Source organism: Tinamus guttatus, unplaced genomic scaffold, assembly GCF_059628265.1.
Source record: "Tinamus guttatus ecotype Peru unplaced genomic scaffold, ASM5962826v1 Tinamus_guttatus_pri_ptg000314l, whole genome shotgun sequence".
NCBI lineage: Eukaryota > Metazoa > Chordata > Aves > Tinamiformes > Tinamidae > Tinamus > Tinamus guttatus.
The window spans coordinates 191,665-215,586 of record NW_028288848.1 but is presented as its reverse complement, the minus strand read 5'-3'; the positions used below and the strand labels follow the sequence as shown (position 1 = coordinate 215,586).

General features: G+C 42.8%; 1 protein-coding gene across 2 annotated transcripts in view; it reads right to left on the bottom strand.

Annotated features, from left to right (window-relative positions):
- Positions 1-644: 644 nt before the first annotated feature.
- Positions 645-23,922, bottom strand: part of HSPA12A (heat shock protein family A (Hsp70) member 12A) — a 47,370-nt gene continuing 24,092 nt past the window's right edge. For both annotated transcript variants that reach the window (XM_088528584.1, XM_088528585.1), the window contains exons 7-12: positions 8,035-8,206; positions 5,496-5,582; positions 4,815-4,919; positions 3,917-4,175; positions 2,978-3,081; positions 645-1,463 (exon numbers count right to left, since the gene is read on the bottom strand). In XM_088528584.1, the coding sequence (XP_088384710.1) occupies positions 829-1,463; positions 2,978-3,081; positions 3,917-4,175; positions 4,815-4,919; positions 5,496-5,582; positions 8,035-8,206 (1,362 nt within the window). In that variant the 3' untranslated portion in view covers positions 645-828. The remainder of the gene's footprint in view (positions 1,464-2,977; positions 3,082-3,916; positions 4,176-4,814; positions 4,920-5,495; positions 5,583-8,034; positions 8,207-23,922) is intronic.

Below are 23,922 nucleotides of genomic sequence, written 5' to 3'. Positions count from 1 at the left end.
AGGCTGTGAGATCTCCAGCTTTGGAGATACTCAACACCGAACTGGGTAATGTCCAGAACGGCCAGCTCCAGCTGCCCTTCCTTCGAGCAGGTGGGTCGAACAAGTTGAGCTATGGAGGTTCCTTCCAGCCTCAACTATTGTATGAGTCTGTGATTTCAGATGGAGAGCAATAAAAGTTTAAAATAGCCTGAAAAGGAAACTCTAAGAGCTTTTAACAATAAAGGCTTTATTTTCAAACTGCAGTAGTTAATATTAGGCTCCCAATATACATTATATAATCTAATTTTAAGGATTCCAAGAATTTTATTTTCTTGGAATCTCAGAAATTAAGAAACTCAGTTTCTATTTCATTAAGTACTTGGCTTTCAGCTCTAAAAATTCTGAAAGCACAGGGCAAAAATCAAGAGAACAGAAGAACACTGTAAGCTAGTCTCTATTTTTTTCAAATAATCCCTACAACCACCTTGTGAATTGGTGAGTGTTTCTTGGGAGGAGGAAGGATTTCATAACAAAGATCTAACGATTTCATATTTTTAAAATTAGTCTTTAGCACCCAACAACAATCAGTATTACTTTATAAAGGTGGGGCTTTGAACATGCTTGAGCAATTGAAGAACTTTTACTACCTCTGAACCTTTTGCTCCCCAAAATTTTAAAGGGTCCTTTAAGATCCAGCCTTTGGTCAACCAAGGTCACCAACGTGGCATATTTACCTACCGGCTGTTCTCATCTAGCCTGCTGAAATTCAAGTTGATTACATGATTTATGAAAGTCAAAAAATGAAATAGTGGAAGAACAGTCTCACAAACAGGTGGAGAAAATGGGCTGCTAATAATTTAGGAAATCAATACCAACTTTGACACTTTTAGAGGTGGCAACATCAATGGCTATGGCTTTGATTTCAGTGTCCCCAAACTGCATGAGTGTTTTGATCTCCCGTCGGTTTGGCCCTGCAGCATCAGTTCCCGTGAGATCCAGGCGCAGGGTGCCGCACTTCTTCACTCCCGATTCAGTGATAAAACTGACGTTGTCTTGCTCTGAGCTGTAGATGTTGATCACTATAACTAACTGGGAAGGTTTCGCAGGGGTGTAACTGCGCGTCACAGTTTCTCCAAGGGCTACAGATTGGTCAGCTGAGATAAATTTATCAAAGACATCAGTGCACCAGCGCGTGCCATCCTTAATGAGCAGCTTCTCCGGCGGGTGCTTCCCTTCCACAAAGCGATTCAGCACCCCGACCCCGTAGGTGAGCGGGGAACGGCGCACTTTGATCACGGCGGGGTCGAGCCCGAAGAGGACGGCTCCCTTAAGGATGGTGAGCCCCACATCCTGAGGGATGATCACTCGGCATCTGGACCCAAAAGCACTCTGGACAGCTTGTTGAAGTAAGGGGGATTCAGCAAAGCCACCCACCAGAAACAGAAACTTGACATTGGTCACTTCTGGTTTGTCAAACACGTCACCTAAACAGAAATAAGGCCATTAGTCAGGGAAAACTTTCCTGAGGCAAAGTGATACACACAGGTGAAAATCACTCCTGCTGTCCTCGTATGCACAAGATCTGAAACTGCCACGTGCTTTGAGGGACTCTGTGCTCTCCCCTGAACTTAGCAAGCACAAGGTCCACTTCTGCTTCACCTCCTCAGAGGTGCAGAAGGAGCCACGGGCTCTTCCGCACTATCTTCCACTGAGGCGATGCCTGTGAACAGGAACTCCCTAGGAAGATGGGATAGTTCTGAAGCAGAAATGGGGGCTAGGCTCCCTGAAGAGAATTTTGATTTCATTTGAGCTAGTAAAGGGAGACTGATTCTTAGCACAGAAACTCTGCCAATCAGAATACTTGTGGTGGGGGGATTGACACCGCACTGTGACGAATGTCACTGCAAGCAGCAGCGAGATGCTCCCAACCTTAAATGATTCAAAGCCCTTTGCTGCATTCCAGAGAATTAATCCAATTTTAAATTCACTTCCTATTTCAAACCCTCCCATCTTGTCCGCAATGTGCACCATGTGTAAAATAATTCCTCCTTGCATTTTTACACATGTTCCCTCTTAGCTTAAGCCCACATCACCCCCAAAAAACAAATAGCTTAATCACTGAACATAACTAAAGCTCACCCTTAATTCATGCGAGTAACCGAGGTAGCATGACTTGAGAGGTCTGCCCAAACTATCGCAATCCTAGATGTCTCCTTCCTGCTCACATATAATTTGTCTCATCTCTTCTCAAATTTACCTAATAATTCCTCATACAGAGAGACCAAAATTGGATACTCTATTCCAAATACAATTTTTTAAATTAGTGCTTTGTAATGTGTAGGTAATAATACCATGCTCAGCTTATATATTATACTCTGCTTGATACAAACCAAATTGTCCATGAGGCAGAGGTTGAGTAATTAATTTCACAATAAGCCTATGTCACTTTCTATTACTGGATTAATATATCCAGTGCTGCTTAAGTCATGCCTGGATATACTTTTTATCAAGATGCATCACTTATTATTTTTGGTTTAGAGCTGTCAGTGATTTGGGCAGCCATGAAAAAAATATGACTTTATAAAGTCCACCCACGGATGAGAAATGAACTAGAGGTCTTAATAACAGGAAAAAATCAGAAACATAATTATGTCCCTGACGTTAATTAGTTCTTTCCAAAAATAGGAGAAAGGAAAATAGGATCTGAGCTAACCAGCACCCTTCAGCCTTCTGAATGCCTGTAGTCCTAGAAGTACAAAATAATTTGAGCTTAGACAGCAACACAACTGAATCACACTCAAGAACTTGTACTAGAATGAAGTAGGAAGGCGTATTAAGGGGATGTCCCCTACTTTGCAGAGTGCCACTTTGTAGGGAGCTACACATTTCAGAACTAGACTTCTTGTCTAGCTGGGTTGTTCATTTGCCGGTCTGAAACAGGCAAACGAAGCTCCCACCTCAGCTCGGCTAGAAAGTGGGGTTACACACGGATACATACTCAGGTGCTGAACAATCTGGTCGATTGTAGGCTTGAAAAGAGCGTTCATTGCATCGGGGCTCATCCTCAGCATCCCCTGGGAGGACCACTTCACAAAGTCCACGCTGGAAAATAATGATGAAGAAGGACATTAAGACAAGTCTAGCCATAAGAAACAGGCAAGAACTTGCATGATACATAAGCTGCATGTCTGCTTGGAGGACAGGACCTGGCCTCACCCAGCCCAAGGCAGCGTGAACAATAAAATTTCAAGGGAGGGGAGGAAGATGATCAACAGAGTTAAAATGTCTACTTCTACCTTCTCCTCACTTCCTTTTCTGCAATAACCCATGATCTTGTCTTTTATGGTGCTTGATCCTGGACAATCTCCTGATCTTGGAATCCTTTCAAGACTCAGCCTCTAAAAATTATCATTCTCAGTAATTAACTTTTATGCATCTGTGTTTGTTATCTCTGACCCTCATATTCTGTTAATCTCTTTTCCCATCTATGAAATGGGTCTTGGATTTAAATGAGTACTTTGGAAAGTAGAACTGACATGAGAAGTATCATCTAGGGCTGATTCTTAAATAAAATCATTAATAAACAAGGGACTCAAAGTACATGGTCAAATTCAGGAAAGTGACTTAATAGGCCACTGGGCAACCAACGAGGAGTTGGACTGGATGATCTCCAGAGGTCCCTTCCAACCTCAGCTGTCCTGTGATTCTCTGCATGGTGGCCTGATAAAAGTCATAGAAAACAGCACCATGAGACTATAGTCTTTACAGAAAAGACTTGCAAGAGGCTGATCACAACTTTTTATTCTAGGAATCATGCTTCAGGCAATTCCATTTTTCATTAATATACTACATTTTTACATTAATATCTTTTAGTCTACATGTAATTAGGCAGTCAGTTGTTAATTATGCATCTGTTTATGCTCAAAAATCTACTCACTTGCTTTTCCTCAAGGCATGTTCTACACTGTGACCCCGAAACTTCTTGTAATAGTCAATGAAGGAGAAAGGCAGAGTAATGTTCAGTGGGTTGGTCCTGTCTGGAGCTGCTGCCCTTTTACGCGACTCAAATGCTATCATCAGGTCCACCCAGGCAGCAGGACGCTTGATTTTAAATTGATCAATAAAATCTTCTCCAAATATTTTACACAGGAGCTTTTCAAATTCATAGTCCACGCCTAAAGAACCATATGGCCCACCTGTATTGCAGACAAAAGACAGTTTTAATATTCTTCTTAGTAGATCCCAAGTTCACCACATACACAGCAGATTGGCACTACTGACTGTGTATAGAGAGGAGTTCAGGAAAGGAATATCATTCAAGGAATTGCATTCTGCATCTTTGTTGTGGACCAATCATTGTGCATTTTTCCAAGGGAATGGAGGGCCCCACAGATGGTTACACTGCCTGTGAAATTACTGGAATATATGACCTTTCCCTCAAATCTGGGGAAAATTCTTTACAAGTCACTTTACAAGGATCCTGGTGTGACACTCAGCTCTTCTCATCTGTATGCTATGTCCTGGAATACCTGGAGATGATGACTCGTTAGCAGAGGCCAGACCAGCATCACGCCTGAAAGTGAGGAACAAAGGAGGATGCAGTTTCTTACCCTCTGAAATTTAGGTTTACTATTCCAAAATGTCAGGAGAATAAACTGATTTACCCTTGTCTACTGAGCAGCAGTTAGGCTATCCTAATTTGGAATGCTGATCTTATTTCAGGAAGAACCATTAATTAAATGTAGTGAATAATACAGATTATCCACTACAGATTATTACCTTTGACAACAAGTCAAATACTACACAGAAGAGCAGGCAGTGACAGTGCCATTTACCTGTTGCCTTGTACAGTTCCTTAAGATGCCCTTCAGGAAGCCTGATCTGATGAACGGTCATGTCCACTGTGCCCCCTCCACTGTCAACAACGATGTAACGATCACCTGGTTTGCAGCAGGCACAGCAAGTGATATTCATGTTAGCATTAAAACAGCATTATATTGCTAGGAAAACTTCCCATAGGCATTAGCAACAGCAGCAGTGATGGCTTGCATAAAGTCATGGCTGTCTGCACTGAAAATGTAATTATAATTACTAACAATTATAATGTAGTGATTGATAATAAATATGGAATTTGGATGTCCAGAGCTATTGATTTAGCACAGATGAGTGCTGAGGTGGATTAATGGAGCTGCTCGTGCTACTGTACATGCTGGTGGCCTTCCAAATTATGGCATGCTTGCAAGGCCTGTTCCAAGGAAATGAGTTCTGCTCTGTGTTTTAAAAAGAAGTTTCTTTTCTATCATCCACTTAAAAAGATGCACTTTGCTAGAGCATGCAGAATTGCAGCTCAGCCCTGGTAACTAAGAGCAGCACTTGTATTTTATGCACTTGTATTTTTTGTTTCTATTTATAATCATTTTGAGAACCTAAAGTGCATAGCAAATTTGTGGGAAATGCAATGTTCATCCACAATATAAAACCCAAAAGAGAAGAATTACTGCGAGAAAGAATGCTACCTTCCTCCAGTTCAGACCAGATCTCTCCTATGACATTTTCCACCAGAAAGGTGCGACTCTGTCGATTACGGCGGACGTGTTCCTTAGCTGGTCATGGAGAGAGAAAAAGTTACTGCCTGTAAGCACGAGCTGACAGCATACAGTACAGGAAGCAAATGCAAACCAGGTGACATATCTCTATTTAATAGAACAGATGGATAAAAACCACTGTATTAGCATTGAGAATGCAACATCACTCCTGGAAAGAAGGAAGAAAAGGTCTTTTTAGACATTCTGAACTTCCTTGTGAGTAAGTGGATTAAAACCAACCAATGTGAAACTAATATTGTGGGCCACAAGCAAGTCCTTCCTTACAACACTTTATATTATGGTTTTTAAAATGCATCCTGTAACCAGGTGTCCCAGTTGCCAGCCATGCCAAGGGGTATTTGTGCCACAAGGTGGCAGCCCTAGCCCAGAAGAGACCGACAGGGACCTAAACGTTCCTAGGAAGGGCAAAGTCCAGGGCTCCTATTCCTGATTTTGGGCGCTCAATACCTGGTGAGTCCTTCAGCCCTGACCTTTGAGCCTGTCTCTAAGCAAACATGTGAAAACTGCAGGTCACAAGTTCACAGTTTCCCAACTTCTTAAGGCCCAAAGAGATCATCAAGTCTGAGTTTCTCAGGCAGGAGAGAGTCACCCGCCTATGGTTAAAGACATTAATACGTATTTCAACCTTTACCTATGGAAATTCTAGTTTTATCTATAGTCTGCACAGCAGAACCTAATATTGCTGTTATTTCCTAAGCAAATCAATTATATCTGTCTTTGACTAATAAGATTTGGTCTATTATAAATATGCAGAGGACTTTGGTACAGAGTAATTTAGCTACATACAAACTAAAAATAAGTGTATTCTAATAACACTATTAGAAATTAATTTGCAAAAAAATAATTTCTACTTCAACATTTAAAAGCTGCAAAACATTCCATGAAGCCAACGTGGAGTGGCCTGTGCTATCACGCCGTTACCCATGACTAGAGTAAAATTACCCTGGCCATTATGAACAGTAGAGTTTGGGGTTTCACTTCACAGCAGTAATACAGCCCTTGGAGTGCCTCCCTCTGGTTATGTTTATGTTAAACTTCTTAATCCGTTTCCAGCTTTTCTTGGGTCCTTGCCATGTCCATACAAAATTTGAAATCCAACCCCAGATTAATTCACTCAAAACTTATTTTCCTTAATTTTGATTAATTCTGGTCTAATTAATCTTTCTCATCAACAGTAGCTTTTACCTTACAAAGTCCAGAGAGAGAACAATACCTCCCTGTCCAAGAAAAGACCCTGTAGCAGAATCCCTAGAGGTCTGTCAAACAGATCATGCTCAGCTTCAACACCCCTTAGCCAGATACTTTTTTCATTGATAATTTATTTTTCCAGAGGCAAATCCCCATAGAGTCTGGAAGTGGGGACATGGAAAATCACATGGAAGGTGAATGGATGAGAACATGAACACAGGGGAAAGAAGGGAGTGCAGAGGAAGGGACTTGCGTGGGTTTCGCTAACACTGAACACATCTGACAACTGCTAGCTGGGAGGTGCACGGAGACGATGAAACGATGTGATGCCTCAGTCTGACTAAAACAAAAACCCAGAAAGTAAAGGAATGGCTTTACTAGCTTAATCTTCCATTTGCTTATGCTGTTTTCATCAGTAAATGTGACAAAATACAAATTACTCTGAAAAAAACTCTCTCTGGGATAGATGGGCACTAGCCCTGACATTAGTGCAGCTGATACAACTCCCACGACAGGCAGCGTGGCCCGTTATGCCACAGTCACAGCACTGTCCCCCTCCAACCTCAGGTGAGCTCAGGAATCTTCGATGCTAAAGGAACTTCGGCCAAGTGACTCAAACTGCAGTCCAGGCTCTGTCCTGCTGTGTGAGTCAGTCTTCAAACATTGATAGTCTCAAGCAGTCGTGTGCCAATAAATCAGAAGTGCCATATTCAGTTTCTTCAACATGTAGATAAATTCTCTATGGAATTCCAATTCTGTGTGTCTTAGCATTGCTAGTAATTAATACTGCCTATTTCATAGGCAAGTATCATCTGCTAAAACTCTGGAAGAACAACCCACACTGTGTCTCATTGCAAACCCCATTGTATGACACCACTTCAATAATGCAGCAAACGTAATTGTTTCCAATATAAGATAAAAATTGACCCAATCATGAAGTATTAATTTGAATTAAGGAAAAAATAAATCTGCAAATACTCTTCTTCTCTTTAATTTTAGTCTCTAACAGAGTCCCACAACAACCTAGTAAAGGCAATGAAGATACCTGCATGCTAAAATTTTAGCATGTGCAAATGTGTTTGCTGGATAAAAAACTGAAGTAAGCTAATTAGAGTAAATAATGAAACAATATATTAAAAGCAAATTAACGCTAGACTGGAACATTGCAAGGGAGTGAAGACAATAAATGGTAGGAAAACAGCCCTGAGGAACAAAGCAAACTTAGGCACAAGGATCTCAAGCGAGTTAATAGAAGAAGTACCCTGTGTAAATCCAGTTCCAGCTGTGTCACTTGGGCTATAACCATTGACAGGAGCCCTACTACTCAGGTCTATCATCTGGTGAAGGCGAAGTTTTCGGCAGTAGATAGAGGCAGCCTCAGGTTCCAGGGCAATGATCAACTGCTCAGGATTTTCCGGAGTTGCCATTCCTGCCTGTGAGAGAGAATTAATCAGAGACGTGGGGTAGCAAACACTGCAGCCTGTCAGACCCTTTCCAGCAAGTGAACAAGCATTTCCCCAGCTCTCAGAGTCCAGGGTTCAGCCCTCCAAGTTCAATGCACAAAGAAGCTGCTCCCATTTTCTAAATGTCCCGATCTGGGAACCTTCCTGGCTGCTATGGACAGTCCCGACCCCGGAGGCTCTAAGAGGAGAACACGCATGCGCTTACCATGCCGCGCGGCTGCCCCAGCAGCTCTGTGTGCTGCAGGTGGGCAAGGAGAAGTCAGCTGGAAACCCATGATGAATGGCCTAAAACTCCAACTAATCCATGAATCTGCGTGTTAAGAGGGGGCCCTAGTCTCCTTTAAGAAATGAAGAAATATCCTTCGCCTCTTTTTTACACGACTGTATTTTAAGTATGTCTTGTTTTATATCCTAGCATCTTTTGACTTAAACTCAGTACTTGGTATTCGCCAATCCACAGCTTTTAGGTACATTCCATTTTATAATAGCTTCAAAATGCTCAGTATTCAAGGACTCAAAGTACAGTTAGGCAGGTTTTGTAAAAGATAATGAAAACAAGCCTAAAAATAAACCCAAACCATAACACTAACAATTGTCATTCTTTCTACTTGTTTTCCAGATAGTGAGTTTTCAGACACAATGTTTTTGAATCATCCACAAGTTCTCACGCAACCACATCACTCCCAGAGTTCAGCTTAGAGAAAAATATTGAAAAACACTTGACAAAGTTGTTTTTTTTATGTCTTTTCTCCTATATTTCTCCATTCCAAACTTCCAAAGTTTGGAAAATGCGGATTGACAATTGCCAGAGTAACCCTACAAGTTACGCACAGACTACAGTGCCAGGCAGACTTCCCTGCCACCACGCCATTCACATGGAAGCTTGTGTGAAGCTGGGGCTGTGCTGGAGAGGAAGATGATGATGATGATGATGATGATGATGATGATGCCTCGCACAAGCCTGGACTCCCCTCCTCCGCCTCCTCCCTTGAGGGGCCAGGCTGGCTGCAGCCAGCTCATTCCTCCCACCTGAGTGCAATCTCCCACTGACCTCTTCTATCACAAAACTCTAATTTGTGGAATTGGAAGGGGCAACACTCAAGATATAAATCAACTCTTTTTAGGGCGTTCTTGACAGTTGTTTATCTAACGTGTTAAAGATATCCAATAATGCAGAGCCACCTCCCACAATCTCAGTTCTTTATTGCCTTTGCCTTTTGACAGTTTTGTTGAAAGTCCAATCTGAATCCTTATTTCTGCAATTTAACGTCCGCATTTCTTGTCCTACCCAATATGGAGATATGGAATAGCTCCCTGCTTCCCTGCTGCAGTTTTTACATATATTAAATCCGCTATCATGACCCATAAGAAGTTTGAGTAGCACATGTTTTGATAGCTATCAGCACAGATGACCTTTGCTTGATGAACTGGCAAAACAAACAATTCTTGTTTTCATGTACAGTCTATGCACTAAAATTGCTATTGCTGGTGGTTAGAACATAAAATAGATTTGTTGCTGAAGCATATCTAGACCCAAAGGCTACATCATGAAGTATTCCCAGAGGTGACAAGAGCCAAGTTGCACACACAGGAAATGCATTGGTATTTCCTAACCTGGGGAAAAAAATAATATAAAAAAGGACTGTATTAATTGCAAAGCCATCTGGATGGTTTTTTGATTGCTTGTTCTCTGGGGTGGGAGGGGGAAGGAATTTTGCTACAGCTTTCCAAGACTGATTCTGCTACCAGAATCCTCACACTGCAGCCTGCCCTGCAGCAGGGGCTGCACTCCAAGCCGGGTGCTCAGATCCTCCCCATCTAGTAGGTGCTATTCTTGCTACTGCTTTTTGTCTAGAAATAGCATAATCAAAATATCTCCCGAGGAACACATTCAAGAGAAAAGAAATGACAGTTTTGAACAGTTCAAAGAACGGTTGATCCTAATGAGATTTCATGAAAAAACCCTTTTCTGCTAAAAAGCTTTCCTGACAGAGTTTGAGGGCCAGTTACAACGGAGAATGTGTTATGTCATACCAGAAAAAAAGACCAAAGAAAAAATCCCCAAATCCTGTACAGCAGAAGGTATGAAGCATCCTATAAGTGGCAACAGTGACTCTTTACATACTACGTTGTATAAGCAGCATTTCTACACAGAGTATTATAAATAGCACATTACTGCATGGATATGTATATCTACAAATAGCACACAGTGACATATCTGTGGGGAAAGGGGCACAGAGAAAGAAACGGGAACACACACAGACTGCACGGGAGGGACTGAGCAATGAGGTTTCTTTAATGCAGGCTCTGAGCAGATGAAGACAAAAGCAGTACAAGTACTAGCACAGCTGAGAAGGAAGGGACAGGAGATGCTGAAAAACACTGAGCGCACAGAAAAGAGGGATGATAGCGCATGGTCAACACGGACAAACGGGGAAGCATTCGCTGAAAGACTTGAGCCATGTGAGGCTGGGAATTTGCTCTGTTTTACACTCATTCCTTTCCCTCCGCCTCACGCGCTGCTGCCCAAGCACTAGTGCAGCTTAGAGTGGAGATGGAGGAGTTAGCGAGGCTGGAGGAGGCAGGCGCAGGGCTCCAAGCCTCCACGCAGACCCCCTGGCAGTGGGACGGCTGCACTGCCCGGGCAGCTGACAACAGCCAGCCCCAGTCCTGCCCCGGCTCCAGGCTGCCCAGGGCACCTCCCGGCCACTCGCTCCGTGCTGGGGTAACCCCCATCGCTCAGGAAACATGAAGGAAACAGGCAGCAGTTTCTCCAAGAATGTTAACAAATAAAAGCCCAGCACAGAAATGGGGAAATCTTGCTGGAATGGGGAAGTTTTTAAAAATGAATTTATTTCTAGAAGATTCTTGCATTTATACACCTGGAAGAACCAGAGAATGAGACAAAAAGTGACTGCTTTAAAGGCCTCAAGGAATGGGGTATGCAGAATTTGACACCCAGATACGAGCAAATTCTTAGCTTGCCGTGCCAGCTGTGCTGCCCTAACCATGGAAATGTATCACCAGGAAAGAGACAGCGCTGGACGGGTGACCACAGACACACTCCTGGTACTTGAGGCTGCAAAGACTAGTTCCCTGAGCATCTGCAGAGAACTAATTAATACTTATTCAATGTGCAGGACGTTATTACCACAACTTAAAAATACTTTTAAAACCCACACTCACATGCCACGTTGTGCTGCACATTGAAAAGAAAAATTCCCATTTAAGGTTTCTGGATACTGTAACACATAGGACCTGGAAGCCAGCACAATATTGCGTGCAAGTTGAGTCTTTTCTACACGCAGACCCAAAGCCACGAGGCAGCCCCACAGACAGGCCCTGGGTGCTCTGTGTGCCACGCTGGCCCCACAGTGTCACCTCTGTCACCCTTGGAGCACGGGGGTGGACTCAGAATGAAGGGCATAGTAGGAAACACACCATCCTCCACACAGTACAAAAGGCAGCTCCTAGGGCTGTCTTTACTGGCAGACAACAGAATGCAGGAGCACTGGGACCCATAATGTGAAAGAACGTGCCTTAAATTAAAGTGTAGCCATTTCTCCGAGCTATAAAACTGATCAGAATAATAGACACTACGGTCCTTAACACTGAGAAAAAGCATTTACAGAAAATATTACTCCATTTGTTGAATTCACAGTTCTGATTTGTTATTAGAACTGGATGTTGATTGGAGTCAGTTCCATACTGATCCTTACGTCCTTGAGCTTCACACGTTCTGGCTTGCCTAGGCCCAGCCTGCTGTGGAAGCCAGTTCTGTAAAAAAGGACTATTACACTCCACTATTACATTTTTTAACACTTAAAGATGCAGAAGACAAAGCATCAGGTTAAGGATCAAGTTAACGTAACTGCTGTGGATCAGAACTCATCTGCCTCAAAGGAATCTGTTTTCCTTGGCTCTCGCATACCCAGGCTTGACGTGATTATGTTCTGCAGCACAGGCAGGGAGGGGAAAAAGGGCTTCTCCTCCTACACTTACAGGATTAGATTCAGGTGGCTCTTGCACTTGAGTGTTATCTCAATATAGACAAAAATGTCTCTAAAAACTGTGTGGCTGTATATAACATCAGCACCTCCCTCATGGCAAAGCATACAGTGAAAATATACATTAATCTCACCACAGCTGGGAAAAAGGTCTGGAAAATGAGAGAGAAATGGCTAAGAAGGGTGGGAAAGGAGAACTCCTCAGATCTAGGACTATTCAGATCTATTTAAGCAGCCTGGTCTTGACCCCAATTTCATAAGAATCTAGAGTCAGTGGGCAAAACAAACCGCAAACTGACTCTAATTTGGTGCTAATGCTCGCACTGCATTTCAGAGTGGGGTTCACTGCTGCAGGAGCGGGACAGAAGCCCTTCTGATCCCTTGGTTCCCTTTTACTCCAGGGATTACTGTTTGCTGAGCTAGGTCCATTTTTAATAACATTGGCTATATCGCTTTCAGGGTCAAATGAAGTAAGTAAATTACTCCAGCCGCAAAGTTTATATATATGCATATAAATTGCAGGACAGAAAAACCAACAAAATTTCTCTAGTTACATGGATAAGCTAATAGTGTGCTTATACTCAGGAGAAATGAATTTTATTTCCTATTTCACCATTAACCAGAGAAATGATTCTGAACACTCTCTGTACTCCTTTATGGCTCAAATTACCTATCTATGAAATAGGTATACTGGGGCCTTTGTCCTTAATGTATTGAAAGTCAGGAAAGAAAGGCATTTTTCTATGCAATAACTATGCAATATATTTTGGTATTTTTGTGGTGGTTAAGTTTGATCATTTGGGAAAAAGAAACATGCTAAGAATCTTGGCTGATTGTATGAATACCAATATGCTGCTTTAATACACTCCTTAGTCTACATAAGGCCTGATCTAGCACGTCATAGGCACCACAGTCACACCTAATAAGACATTTTCAGATGCAAAGAAATTGCATAGATCAGGCAGATGAACAGGTGCAAGAGAACAGAAGTCAGAGAACTAGCACCTTAGTCACAGGTTCCTGCACCACACTGGCTAAGATGGGAATTCAACCCCAAACCCCGCAAATTCCTCTTGGCCAAAGAGCAAACTAATCCTCTCTGAAGAGAGGCTTTAACCCAGGTGAGTGTAACGGTGGGTGCATGCAAGAAATGCCACCCTTCTGGGTGGTACCAAGAGCTCTGGAAGCCACGTCTGTAGAGAGAAGCTCCAGAAGTTGGATTCTGTGAAATATGCTTGTAAAGATAGCACGGATCATTAGGAAATGAGGATCTACAAGGCAACAGGATTCAACCAAATAAATGGATGCTGCAAATCAACATCAGTATTTGTGTATTTTTAAAGATTTTATATAATCAGTAACAATAGCCCCGACTGCAAGTCAGGCTGTGTGGAAGAAGGGTTTGCGTGGCTCACTCCCGGCAGCACAAAACAGCAGCTGGAAATGAGGTGCCCCATGAAACGTGCTCTGCTTCAGGAGGCAGGTCACTGTGCGCTCGCGCCACGCGCTGCCGGCCCTGCCGAGGGAGCCCTCCTTCATTTTCCTTTACCCGCTAACACTTTCTGCCATTCCGTGGTATCAAACTGGGCTGAGATCTAATTCCAGCACAAGCGCCTGCCAGGGAAGAGGAGGAGGAAGGTGGGGCAAGAGGCAGCGCAGTCGCGTGGAGGCTCCCGAGGGAGCTCCCAGCTGCCCGGCGCTGGCACCAGCGGGTACCGCAGAGCTGTGAGGAAAGCACAACTCGTGCAGCTTTGCTGCCTCTCCAGCCTGAAAAATTTAGGGAGCCTTCAGAAGAAAAATTTGAAAAGAAAAATCACTGAACTGTCACATATACTGGTGATTTGCTGTTAGCCTTCAGAATGATGAGAGTAGCGCACTATAGTAAGGAAGGTGAATAAATACAAGGGAGTGAAGTCAGGTAGCTCTTCTAGCTCAGTTCATTTATACACTCAGAAACAGGCCCTTAAAATTGCTCAACAGTCACAAAAGAAGGTGGATTTTCAAAGGCACCCAGTTTCCCCTCGGGGACCTCAGTGAAGAGGCTGAGGTTTTCCAGAGACAGGAGAAGGAGTTCCTTGGTGCTGCCTTCCTGAAGAAAATTCAGCTTCAGGATTTCATTCCCTAAAAACCGAGAAAAACTGAGAATTGATTAACACTATTTTTTTCAACCATTCAATGCAATGTTTTGGTAGTGGTTGATTCTACAAAAACCTCACATCTGTACTGTCAGGTGCTTGCTGCTTGACAGAATCAAGAAATTTTTGATTTCTTTTCTGCTTTCAGAATGCATCAAGGTAAAAGTCCATGTGCTCTCCTGACCCAAAGCTAGCGTTGTGGCTGTCCTGTGTCCTCCTGGCCTATCAGCAGTGATGCTGCTGATAGTATTTTGCATTTCACAAGTGAAATTGCAATGGATGATACCTCAGCTGCAGAGCTCTTCAGTGTCGGCCTTCTCATCTGTATGGTTGAGTGACAGGGCAAAGGGGCTCATCTCTTTGTGACAAACCTGCCTGAGAGTGTATAAATGAAAGCCCAGATTATGGTAAAGGCAGAAACTTCATTTGGCAGACAAAATAAAAATTACAAAAGACAAGAAACTGAAGAGTTAATTGGTTTAACGGAGGGGAGGACTGGGAAAGGGAGTGGTGCACAGAATTAAGAGACCTCTGCAATCATTGGAACCTAGTGCAAAATGAGTATGTAATGTGAAAGATGGAGGAGGACCAACTCCAAAGTAATTTGGTTGTTAAATGGTCCTTAAAATACTGGTATTATCATGAGACCTCTCTTCGTGGCCCAAGACATCTTCTCTTTTGTAGCAAAGTATTAGAAACTGCTACTATACACTTACACAGTACATTTTTTAAAAATACATTTAAAACACCAGAGTGTGTTCAGGGGTTTTTGAACTGCCGGGGCTTGCCTATGCTAAAAGCTCAAACAAACAAACTAACTCGAAACAAATCCACAGCCTCCCAACAATCTTTATACAGAGTGAACTGGGGGTGCTGCATGCCCTTTGAAGGCAGAGCTCACGAGCTATAAACCCCTGTGAAAGAAGCTTCTAGGTAAAATCCTTTAACATCCAGTTACAGCAACATATGCCCCATTTAAAAGCTTGTGCATAAGTGTGTGTGTTAGAGGGGCTGGGAATTTAGATTAGCATTTTAATTATAACCAGGCTTAATTTTGTGGTAGAAAAATCCCATGTATACCAACTCCAAAACGCTGGGATGAAAACATCTAATCAATGTGTAGACTGTATCTTATTGTTTTTAATTCCAAAGAAAGCACTGGAATTGTTCACAGCCCTCTGTTATAGCACTTGCACTGAAAACCAACAGCGTAGGAAGTGTTCCTGGCTGCTAACTGCAGTGAGGACTGGCTGCAGAGCCAAGCTTGTCACGGCTGCACAGGGGACACCCCTGGTTTGAGAGGGACAGGGAGAACATGGAGAGGGTTTGGATAAGAGCATGAGCTCTGTGAGGAGCGACTGAGGATGCTGGGCTTGTTCAGTCTGGCAAAGAGCAGGCCAAGGGGCAACCTAGGAGCTGCCGAGAACTACCTGAGTGCAGTTACAAAGAGCAAATTAACTCTTCTCAGCGCTGCTTGCAGATGTAACACGAGGAAACGGCCACAAAGCGCAGTTTGCTGAGTTCCATTTGACTATTACAGAAAAATAAAACCACATTTTAACTAGGAAAATGATGCAGCATTAGAATAGTCACCCATAAATACACCTCTGTCCTTGCAGGCTTTCGAAACTGGGCTGGACAAAACCCCTCCTAACCTGACCTGGAGTTGCAAATAAACCCACTGCAAGCAGGAGGTCAGACAGATAGCACTGTGAATGGACACAGAGGCTCCCATGCTTCTGGAATGGTGAGATACTACATACTGAGAAAGACCAGAAATACTTCCTCACCTGCAGAAGACCTACTACAGTTCTTCATTTCCTCTCTTTGCAACTGCTGTGTCAAATTGCTGCCCCGTGTATCAGTGAGAGGAACCAATTGTATCTGACAGTGGGACAGAAACACCAGTCTCACCATAACAAGCCTGCAGTTATTCAGGGCCTCACAAGCTTCTCAACATAGCTCAGTCATCTTTGCAATTAGAACTTGCAGTTGAGTCTCTTGGCATCAAAAAGAAACATTCTTCATGCTACACTTTAATGTGAAGGCTATCCTATTTTTAAAACTGCAGACATAAAAAGCATACCAGGCCTAAGAAGCCTCGCAGGCTTGAGCATCAGCCACCAGTGATTTTAGGAAGCGATTTAAAAGGACCAGTTTAATGCATCCAGGATGCACAGTAATTTAAGCCAGTAAAACAACCCACACTGAAAAATTCTGCCTCAGCCCAGGGCAGAGGGAGTGTCCTCTCTAGGGAGGGAGACTCGCTTCCTAGTTGATTTTTCTTAAGTGTTCTTGATCATTTGTTAACCCTAATTAATTAATTTTCTTATATTTGTTTTGGAAAGATGTTGTTTTTTTAAAAGCATGGGAACCAGCAGACCTGAACTTCAAGCTCAGGCTTGTATGGATGCCTTATTGGTAGTTCTAGACTTTGTACTTTCGTATCTTATTTTTATAATCTGATTCTTATGCTTTCAATCTGAATTTGGAATTCTTTTGAGAGCATAAGCACTGTTTGATTCTGTTATCAAACCTTCATTCTGTGGGACTCAGTCTTCTGGATTTTGCAAAATAATTTCCTGGCTTTAATTTATTAAACAGTAAAATTTACTAAATGCATATGTAACACAAATCTTTGAAATGCCCAAAATACTTAATGAAATTCAGAGAAGGTATAGACCTAGATAGTCCCAAGCACTTCCAAGCTCCATGAAAGCTCAGGGAAACATGGAGCTCTGCTAAGCAGAGGGAGCACTGAGAGCACAGAGAACACACAATACTGTCAAACTTTTACATGTGATGCTAGAAGAATCACAGAATACAGAAGGAAAACTGTATTCCCTACGAAAACACCACAAGGATCAACTGAACTCCCAGCCTAAACAGTAAGATAAACATGGCAGAAAACAAGAGCTCCAGTGCTGATGAAAAAGGCTCCCTTCTTTTAAAGCTTCCACTACTTCACGCCCCTCGCAGTCATGGATACTGCACTTCATCCATCCCATTCAAACATGGAGGAAATTCACAACCTAAACCCTTACAAAATAACAGCTATGACAAGGGAAGTCATTCCAAAGCTAGCAGACATGTTGTGTGACGCACAGGAAAGGCCCTGGGGAAAGCCCTGAACTATTTTACAAGCATTCAAGTGCACAGGCAGAAAACGAGCAATTGCCTAGCAGTGCACAGGCCTCCTTATTCTAAAGCCACGTTTTCACTGAACAAACACATCTGCCCTCTTTGAAGACCTGTTGGTCATTTGATTACCTCTTATGCTCATGCTGAAGCCTACAGAGGTGGCTGCAAGGAGGTCCACGTGGAAAAGGTTCTGCTGCCCTTTCCAAGGTGGGAGATGAAAGCTGACTGCCTTGCAAGGGGCATCTCTTCCCTGCTCCCCTTAAAGGGTGCCCGCTGGGACTGAATTTCTAGCAAAGGTGCTTTGCAGACACAGGTATGGAAGTACTTTCTCTTCAGGACATGGTAAAGGGAATATTTCTGATCCAAAAGGGTCCTTCTTCAGCTGTACTGCACTTTTCTAGGGGAAAGCTCTGTAGCACTCACTGATTATAATGGCACCCGCTAGCTTTAGGCCTTGTTCATGCTGGTTTATACTTGTCTGTGGACTTGGGTAACTCTTCCCTCTCCTCTGGGCTGTAGTTAAAACTTCTCAAACTGCTGTTTTCTTCTTTTGCCTGGAACCTCTAGTACAACCTTTCGGCCAGTTGAACAGAAGATTCTGATTTTCAGCTATTTAAGTAGTTTCAGTGCCTTTCCAGGCAATCTATAAGGCCCTCAGAAACACATTTCCCTGCTATAATATTCACCTTCCTTCCCACTACTCAGTGGATTCCACTGCACTGAGACATTTGTTAAAGGAGAGGATCTATATATAGCTTTACCAGACAAGGCTTTACATACAGCTTTGCAAGACTAGCACAGAGATGTCTAATCTTACCTAGAATGCTGTTAAAACTCTTCATTTACTTGGTTGGCAAAACCAGTAGAAAAGACAACTTCCAAAACTCCGAACTGTTCCACATGAATGGAAAAGCCAAATTTAACAGAAGTGAATTAGCAGACAGCTTTGCCAGCTGCCTGTGAACCTGCCGGGATAATCAGCATGTGTGTAAACTGACATTTATTCATACACATTTCCCACTGTGCTAAGTTCCCCCTGTGTAGATTTTCACTCTTCAATTAGTCATGCTTCCCTAATTAATCATAGCTACAAGATGCACTATCCTTCCTAACATATCACTTCATAAAAGTTTTAATCCTTATGATGCTAAAGATTTTAAGACCATAAGGTGAAAGCATGGACTCAAGGGAATCACAAATAATCAGGAGAGTTGATGCATTAACACACTTCTGCCTCCACTAACAATCACTGTTCCAAAGGAATCACCAGCTTTCCAGGCTGCTTATGCCTGAACATCATTGCATTTTTATGTAGTTTATAGCAAAAGTCTGTCCCACTGCCTAGAGACAGAACTGAATTCCAGTTGCATGTGCTCTACATACCAAAGGGGACAATACTTACAAAGGAACAAGCTTAGTTTAGCTTCACATTGCTTCACAGGTGTCAATCTGGTTAAGTCTCTCTAGCTGTTTGTCTTTTTAAATCAAATGAAGTGGGGAAATGACAGAACTGTAAAAGCTGCAACTGCATGAGCCGACTTTTCAAAGCTAGAAGAGCATAAATAATTTTTGAAAAAAGGCCTTAGGTCAGTTCAGCTGCACCAGCAAATCACAGCCCAATGCTGATCAGCATCACTGGGGTGGCGCGGCTGTTTTCGGTGGGTTTGGTTCCTAACTCTCCTGACCTGGCTCACCTGTCAGGAAGGACACGCAACCAGGGCGAGAAGAGAGGGCACCAAGTAGTCAGTAACACACGCATAGCCCAAGCTAGCTGGCAATAACCCTTATGGAAGTGAACGCAGATGGCAGATTTGTCGTGCTCACTGCCTAAGTTTAGAAGAAACTTCAGCTCATTAAGCTTTTCATCAGCCTTATCTCACTGGTTGCTGCAGGTTGGGCCTAACCCATAGCGTGTTTCCATCCGTAGCATCGAAGGGTAGTCTAGGTAGCAAACGCTGGCAAAGAGCCCAGCACTAATTCACGAACCTGCAAACAGCCTGGCACCGAACTGCTGCTCCCACTCTGATCTCCATATATGGTGGAAGGGGCACCTAAGCCCATTTTTCCTGCCGTCCATACAAGAATCCTGTCAGAGCAGCTGCTGCCTCTATGTCAACACAACCAAAGACTTCAGAACCTGCAACATGTCTCCCACGAGTCTGGAGAAGTGGAACTGCACTGAGTCATACATACGAGACTCCAACGCAGCCTTTATAGTTAATGCATTTTACTGTCCTTTAAAGTTACTTATGGGTCAATTCTACTTTACACTGCCACAGCTCTCATTAATCATAACTGTGGCCTGTAGGAACGTAGGAAGTGCCTTTATTTGCCCTGAAATCTCTATTGTCTTTAGCTTCCTGTCTCTCAGAAAGCTCCCTCTCTAGCTCAGAAGACAAACCCAACTGTGCTACAAGCTGGAAGGATACAACTACTTTAGTGTACTCATTTTTAGCCTTCTCTTTTTCTCCCTCTAAACTGAAAAAGTGCTTAGTGCCTTTCAAAAGGTAGATCATTTCTTCTGGAAAATGTTTAGCAACAGAACAGACATGCACATCTGAGACAATAGCTATGTCCTATTTTTATTACACAACATACATTGAAATTTCTCTCCAGAGTTACAAAACAGCCTGTCAGGATAGCTGCATATGGGCTCCTGTAAGCCACTGGCTCATTTAATCAGGAAGATGCAACTTCCTTGGGCTTTCTAAGCTACTTTAAGACAGAATAAAGCTAAAAATCTCTTCTTTTCTTCTGAAACTACTGTGTTAATAACAAGTATCAGTATATGGGAACACTGTGTCCAACAAATTCACTTGGCACAGTACTTCATTTCAGAGATACTCTGTTATCCAGAAAGGGACATTCCATAGCATGAGGTAAAACTCTCTACAGTTGTTTGCTGCAATCTGTTTTCCGCATTAAACCTTACATTTGGATGCTGGCTAAGTCCTGACACTTGAAGTCTCACATCCTTTCCAAAATGATGTTATAAATATGACAGTTTGGGATATCCTGCGCAACTCCATGGCTATCAGTTCTTCAGCAGAGTGTTCAGCACCCAACCTCAATGACACCAATGAATTAGATCTATGAATTCGACATACGCATCACCTGGATGAAAAGCACTGCCTTGGATAATGCTGATATCTCCGCTTTGTGTTTTAGCTACTCGTTCTCAATAGCTAAATTCTCTTGTTCTTATTAGCGTGAAGAAACAAAAGGGATGGACAGTATAAGAAAACACTGGTTGAAGGTTAATATTTAAAACTCTTGGTATAACATCAATGCATTTCCTTTTTAAGGTTAATAGAACAGCCATAGAAAATCCTGGAACTAACAGAGTTTCTTGAGGCCTGTTGTCTTATTCTTTGTTCTGAATCTGTTCTTTTTCAACAAGATCCCTTAGAAGCAACATCAGTCCTAAGCAGAGTACCCAACGAAGGCTGTACTATTTATTTACAGGAGAAAGTTGCTACCATATTCTCCATATTGCTCGCTGCTCCAACTCCATGTCATGATAACATCTTGCTTTGTAGTTTGGGTCTTTGTTTCCTTTTTTTTTAAAAAAAAAAAAAAAAAAAAAAAAAAAAAAAAAACACAACCTCACATCAGACAAAAGAATTCACTGTGCTCACAGTCACACCCACATCTCTTTTCTGATAGGCCAGAATTCATTCAGAACAGCCTAAGACAACCTTTTTCGTTTAAATGCTAGTTTCCAGTGTGCTTCCCTTCACATTTTTATTGGCAAGGGATTGCATGTGCCATCACACTACTCATTTTTCAAATTTATTTACTTTTCTCCACAGAGCAGGCAAGCACTGATCAATAAAATGTTATGTAAGCCAAGAACACAATGTGTTAAATAATGATTATCGTGCTCATTCCACAATGAAACTGAGGTGAAAATACTGAAAAAAACTTCACTGTAAGAGGCAGCTAAAAAAAAAAGCCTTCAATTTCAGGCTCTTGTGCTTAAGCCAATAGTCTAGACTGCCTCTCTATTTATTTATAGAAGCTTATACATGCAAATTGCTATTTTTGGTATTTGTAATTGGAATAAAAATCTACATTAGAGCCCTAGACTTCTATTTCAGAATCCTCAGTACATATTAAAAGAAAAAAGAAATCTTATACTGTCTCTGAGTAAGTGAGCAGTTGAGTGATGTTTATAGGACTACAGGATTTTGAGAGCAATTTTATGAAAGTAGGCTAGCTCTGCCCTGGGCACATTTGGCACGCCATATTTCACTCCTTTATTTTATAGATTCTGCAGTCCAGACATATTCCTGTCACAGTCTAACCCCTTTCTTACGTTTTTTCTACTAGCATGTTCAAAAAATTCCAGCTGTGTTTACTGGGGCCCAAGAATTTGTATTGAAACATGAGCTGGAAGAACATCATTCCTAGAAAGGAACACCACTAGGAATATTACATCTTGTTTCCCAGATAAGCAATCTACAGCACATGAATTTCATTTGGATAAGAGTTTAAAAGTGCTGTCACAGTGAGACATGAAGACAGCAGAAATCAGCTATAAATCTGAGCCAGCCATTCATCCTCACCTAAATTTGCCCGGTTTCTATATACTAAACATAAATAGCCTTGAATGCCCTTAAGAGTTTCATCTTCCCCTAAAGAGACACCTCCATTTTTTTTGCCATCACTGCTACAAGACTACCAAAATGCTGAATTTTCCTTTGCTAGTACAGTCCCAGCAGACACACAGGTGGGATCCTGGCAGCATGTCCACGTTCACAGGCTGCTGTGACAACGCTGGGACAGCCAGGCCGTGTCCATGACCAAGCGGTGGCCTGATTCACACCTGGGCCGTCTTGTGGTGCTGGGCTCTGCATTTCAGGCCCAGTGGAGGCTGTCACTGCTGCAAGGACAGGAGTAAGGGCAGGCCCCGAGGAGCAGCATGGAGCGCTGCACGCCATACGAGCAGGCCACACTGCTCCACAATTAGAAAACATTTGAATTTGTTACTCACGATGCAAGTTCTTGGTAAGAAGAGAGCTTCTTCTAAGACTGCTAAGCACAGAGCTGCTGCTGGTGCTACACCAAAGCAAATATTAGAAATAGAACAAGCAGGATACCAGACCTCAGCAGGCAACATACAGCTTTATAACTATGTCTGGGTATCAGGGTTTAAGGAGAAGCAACACAAAGAAATCTCTGGGCTGTTATTCAGGAGCAAAGCAATTTTTACTCAGCATAGTGAGATTGTAAAGGCACACAGCTCTCTACAGCCTACTACGTTTAGTCCTTTAGCAGGTTCCTGAGAGCAAGGCAATCCAGAATAAACAAGTACCTGCTTCAAAGAGGTAAAAATTCAAGCATAACAAAAGAGTAAAAGAGTAGAAAAAGATCATTAGGGACGGGGCAGACAAGGTAACAGCAAGAAGCCATAGGAGCAGTTTTCATGTACCAGTGAGCCAATTAGAATCAATTTTTTTGCAGACATGAGAAGAGCCATCTTAGAGAGGGCTTTAGAGGAGCAAAATGAGTTAGCAGTGCAGAGATTCACATGCAGGACCTGCAGCTTACATAAGAGGTGGCAGATGAAGGGGTCAGAAGATGGTTGATCCCCCCTCAAAAGTGAGACTACACAAATCTTTAATGGCAGCATCCTGGAAGGATATGAACTAGGGCAGATCACAGCTGCTGAAGCCCAAGAAAGGACGTTGCAGTAACTGACATGCAAAAAAAAATCCACAGCAGCTTCGAGGGAAGCTCAGCAGCGTGCACAGACAGGAGAAGTTGTTATGCAGCAGAAGTAGCAGGATTTTGATGGCCTGGATGTAGACATGGAAGAAACATGAGCCGAAGGGAAGCCCCGGCCGACGCGTCCGCACACCAGGCGGCACAGCGACGGCAGCGCAGGCCGTGGGCATGCACGGGCCTATTAAGAGCTCCGGGTCAGGGGGGTTTTGGCAACAACACAACAGTGATGAGGGAATGTCAGACGTACTGAGATTTTAGGTTGAACAGAAGGAGGCAGATCTTAAGTGCAAAGACAGCTCTTCAACGCTTTCTACTTGTTTTTGGTAGCTCCGTGCAGTTTAGCTTGCTTAGACAACTGGTCCCAACTTTATTTTTTTTAGTGTTGGCTGGACTTTATGTTGTGAAACAGAGACTGAAGTTACCAGTATATTTATTCTCTTAGAGCTCGGTCCCTTGCCACGGGTCACTAGAGCGGATTTACACTGCTCATCAACCGTTCCCACCAGCGGTTGCACCTGAGTGCACTTCCAGAAACCAAGTGTCCACCGCTGCCCTCTCGTCATTTCCTCTGCTCAGCACCCAGATGCCTCTTACAGCAACAGGCTCCCATTTGCAAGATGTCTGCACATTACAAGATCTAGAGGGCTGCGCATTTTAATCTCTCTTTATGTAC